This window comes from Diplotaxodon limnothrissa, linkage group LG4, assembly GCF_057381915.1.
Source record: "Diplotaxodon limnothrissa isolate DT_005_m linkage group LG4, D_limnothrissa_male_GT1.1, whole genome shotgun sequence".
Taxonomy (NCBI): domain Eukaryota; kingdom Metazoa; phylum Chordata; class Actinopteri; order Cichliformes; family Cichlidae; genus Diplotaxodon; species Diplotaxodon limnothrissa.
Window position 1 is genome coordinate 5,616,593 of NC_140599.1, and position 4,394 is coordinate 5,620,986.

General features: G+C 40.1%; 1 protein-coding gene across 1 annotated transcript; it reads left to right on the forward strand.

Moving 5' to 3' along the window:
• Nucleotides 1–306: 306 nt before the first annotated feature.
• Nucleotides 307–2,515, forward strand: hspb9 (heat shock protein, alpha-crystallin-related, 9). The gene is made up of 2 exons (XM_085351999.1): nt 307–624; nt 1,149–2,515. Exons 1-2 carry the CDS (start codon nt 404–406, stop codon nt 1,609–1,611), a joined length of 684 nt encoding a protein of 227 aa, XP_085208125.1. The 5' UTR covers nt 307–403; the 3' UTR covers nt 1,612–2,515.
• The last annotated feature ends 1,879 nt before the right edge of the window (nt 2,516–4,394 follow it).

Below are 4,394 nucleotides of genomic sequence, written 5' to 3' on the forward strand. Positions count from 1 at the left end.
TTCATCCCACATACTCTCAGTGAGACAGCACACTTTCAAAGTCCCAGTCTGGGTCACTTATGAGGACTGACAAATCAGCATATTTTCTCCAGCAGTATCATGGCCTTGTGCATACAAACCCAAACAGGCTATGACCATGTGTTGTCTTTAGCTTTTTGATTAATGGCAGAGTATTCCTGACTTCACTGGCACATGTTAGCAAGCAGCACTGAGCTCATAGAGCTTAAATAGCACGGTGGGAGGGCCAGGACAGAGCAGCTGGGGTATATAAAGGACTGCTGTGTAGATTCCCAAACTAAGAGAAGAGTCAATACGGAAAAACTGAGGAAGCTTTCAGTTCTCACTGGACCCTGAAGATATCTAGTCAGAGGCAGGAACCTGCAATCAAAACAACACTGACATCATGTCCCAGCACGCAGCCTTGACCAGCTTGTTTGGCGATGACCCTTTCTTCAGTCATGAACGGGTGCTGTGGCCTCTCAATATTGAAGCCCTGTCTTCTCTCCAGCGAGACTTCTTTAACCGGAGAGCCAAACTAGCTGACAGCCTCCTGAGCCAGCTCTATGATGGGCCCCAGCTGCTCAACTTCAACCAGATGCCCCTAATGCCTAACACATTGAAGCGGTATGTACAGTAGCCCAATTTTACTAGTGGATATACCTGATTTGGGGTTTGTTCAAACCTACAGATTTGGTTTTAACTTAACCATCCATAAGATCACCACTGATCTGCCTAGAGTTATGGCATGTTTTAGCCACATGCTAAATACTAAAATGCTAAAAGTGGTAATGAAGTCTTATACATTGTTGGCATCAGATTTTCTATTAAAAGATATTTTATTTGGCTTTTCTAAACAGGTAAAGAATCTATTAAAAGGGTAGAATGCTACCTAAGATCTACTCCTATCTTAAGCTTAAGCTTTTTTGGATTGTCAATGATCAGTTTAGACATTCAAACATTTGGGGTTTTATAAAAAATTGAAAATTCTGTAAAGAAAAGAAAAGATACGATGATGATAAAAATAATAAATAAGGCAAGCTTTAGCAGAATCCAAACCCTACCCCAAACACAACTATAAAAAGGTTAACAGCCTTTGTGGGTCCGGAGCAATGATGGAGAAATTATTTCTAATACTGATTCACTTTCAGGCTGAGTGATGATGAAGAGCAGCAGAGAGAGCTTTCCACTACAGAGACCCACAAGGAAGTCCAGCCAGCTAAAGAAAACAACGGTGACCTCCTGGTGACACTAGATGCTCGCGGTTATGCCCCCAGTGACATCACTGTCAAGCTGGAAGGCCGGTGTCTGGCGGTCGTGGCCATGAAGGAGGCCGGAGCAGAAGAGAGCCAGTCCTGCTCTTCCTCATCCTCCTGTGCGTCCTTCTGCTCCTCTGCATCTTCTCAGGCAGGGTTCGCCCAGAAGATCGACCTGCCTCCTCACCTGGATCTGTCCGGCCTCTCCTGTTCCCTGATGGATAACGGACAGCTGCGTATCCATGCCCCTGTGGCTAAGCAAACAGCTGGAGAGGAACGCCAGGTACCCATTCGTTTCAGGACATCGCTGGAGTTTCCCATCAAAAAGGACGACACAGAGGAAGAACAAAGAGACTAGTGCATATGTGCCCCCCAAAACACACACACACACACACACACACACACACACACACACACACACACACACACACACACAAGCACATTTTTGATGAGTTTATTTATATACACCCTTCCACAACAAAAAGACTCTACAATGAGTAATGTTTACAATTATTAGATAAAGACAACTTTTTATTTTATAACAATGTGCAATTTGTATCAACTGTAAAAATGAAATAAAGTGTCAAATGGAAAATAATATCATATAAAATTGGCTTTTGCTGAGGACTACTGTGACCACATGATGGTGCCAACAGCCTACTCACACGAGGAGAATGAAGGAGTAAAAAGAAGTCAGCAGACACAGATGGAGGAAGAGAACAAGAAGAATCCTAAAAGCTGGCATTAACTCCCCTAAGGTGGCTGAATTAGTACCCTTAAAAGGTTCAAGTGACATTTGGTTTCCTGGGGCGAAGTTATTTGCCGGCGTGCTGGAGCTGGTGACAAACAAAAGGAGCAGTTTAACATTTTATGAGTCCTACCCTGAGGGTGTCATGATAGAGAAGAGAAGAAATAAAGGCATTATTAGAAAAGGTGAACAGAATAGAGTGAAAGGGAACAGAAACATTGGCAGTTTCTGAGGGATCAGTTTAACCAAATCCTAACCTTACTTTTTCTTTTCTATGACAATACCTTTAATTTGTTTTTTTCTTAAAGATCTGCTGCCAATGCAAATAAGATAACTAAATTTACTTAATGATACTAACTTGGGCTTTAGGAAAACTGCACAAAAGGTAATATCTTCGCCAATACCCTACCAGACATAACCAAAATAAGAAGATAACATTATTAGATTACTATTATTAACAATTGTACCACATGAGTCAATGAGACTTTATCAGAATGTTGCAAATTTATTAAAAATCAGGAAATCTTTAAGAAAAGTTTCTTTATGCTTTGATGTGCTATTCTAAAATTTGGTCTTCTTTGGTTTAATTATTCTTGTAGTTGTTGACATTGCCAACAAAGACACACACATTTGTGTATGAAAGGTCAAACAATTGCACTGCATGCCAGGATGAAAATCAATCCACAAAGTCCAAAGCACTCCCTGAAGACTTCTGCAATTATCTGTAGTGAGGTATAGATCAGGTCGAGGGTTAAGATCTATTTCTGCACCCTTAAGTGTTTCCTGAAGCATGGTGCTCTTGATAATTCTAAAATAAAAAATATTAGTGCTCTGTAGAGCTAAGTTTAACCTCGATAGAAGAAATAACCAGACGAATGACTATGAGGACTAAATCAAGCCTTTGTAAAAACAGAAAAAAACAGAATTCAGGAATAACTATGTCCTTCACCAAACCATACTGAATTGACCTCATTAAGTATCTGTGAAAAGATCTGCAAATGACGCTTCACAAATGGTGCCTTTTTACCCTGATTAAAGGTCACAAAATGGGGCAAACTTTTCAAATCTTGGACGAAAGAGGCTGTAGAGACCAATCCAACATATTTAAGGTTGTTGTAGGGACATCTTCAAAGTGGATGAAAGGTCTTACATAGACTAATGGATTACTGAGTATAAAAACAGCTTTTTCTCTGTTTTATTGAAGCTGACTCTCACAGATCGACAGATACGTACCAGGTCATAGCAGTAGTGAGATAGGTCTCTCATTCCAGCTCTTCACATATTTGACTCTTGTAAAAGACCACTTGGCATCTAATACAAACACATAACAAACATAACAAAACAAAGTACATGCACACTGGGAGCACATGAACTCCCATTGCTGACAAACAGAGACGTTTAATGACAGAATGTCAGAAGACATGAAATTTGACATTTGAATTTCCACAGTTCAAAATTCTTTATTTCTTTTTTTTAATCCTCTCCTCTCTAGCAGCTTTTGCAATCAGTATTAAGATCTGATTGTGCTGTTGTGCCAAACACATTTTGCTTTTCCAAGATCAGCTCTGTAAATTCTCTATAGGCAGACTGGACTTCCCAGCATGGGCCAAACTGCCCTATGCAGCAAGGCAACAAAGAGGGCGCAGACCAGCCCAGTGCAAGGAAGCACCCAGCCAGAGACCAGGTGAACCCAGGCACCAGATCCCCATGCCCCACTCGCAGAGCCACCCAGAAGAGGGTTGAGTTCATGTTTAGGCATAGAGAATGATCGCTCTGAATTTGAGTGGTAGCGGCTAGCATAGACCAAAACTCTTTGTAAAACCATCTGGTGCTGGGGCTTTATCTTGTTAAGGAATTCTGCAATGTCAGCGTCGGAAGGATTAATCTGTGATGAGTTTAAAGCTTATAAAAATCTTTCAAATATTTATTTGTATATTTATATGTTGTTGGTCATGAGCAAGGATCCCAGTGGAATCCTTTAAAGAATAAATACTTGTTGTTGTTTTTTTATTTAGCTTTAACTGGTTAGTAAGTTTTTCAAACCCAGCCTTTGCCTTAATTGTTTTATTTAGTTCTACTTCTCGTTTTGTCAGGTTGGTAATTATATGCTCTTGTGGTGAGGCAGCACAGGCAGATTCTAATGATTTCATTTTTTGTTCTAGTTCTAATACGTTTAGAAAGCACTTTCTCCTTGTTGTTCTTATGTGAACAGTAAGATAATATTTTGCCCCTCATTACTACCTGTCCTGTTTCCCATAGAACATGTGTTGATGTCCCTGCTAGGTCATTATTATCTAAATGTATTGCCCATTCCATTTTGAAATAATCTTGTCTTGTTCTTTAAATAGTGATGTATTAAATCTCCAGCTCCTAATTAGTGGTGTGACTCTTTT

What these genes read in the sequence shown, in the direction of transcription:
- hspb9 (XM_085351999.1), top strand. Translation starts at nt 404, where the DNA reads ATGTCCCAGCACGCAGCCTTGACCAGCTTGTTTGGCGATGACCCTTTC. An exon ending in ATGCCTAACACATTGAAGCG is followed by an intron (nt 625 to 1,148) that starts GTATGTACAGTA and finishes ATTCACTTTCAG; the next exon opens with GCTGAGTGATGATGAAGAGC.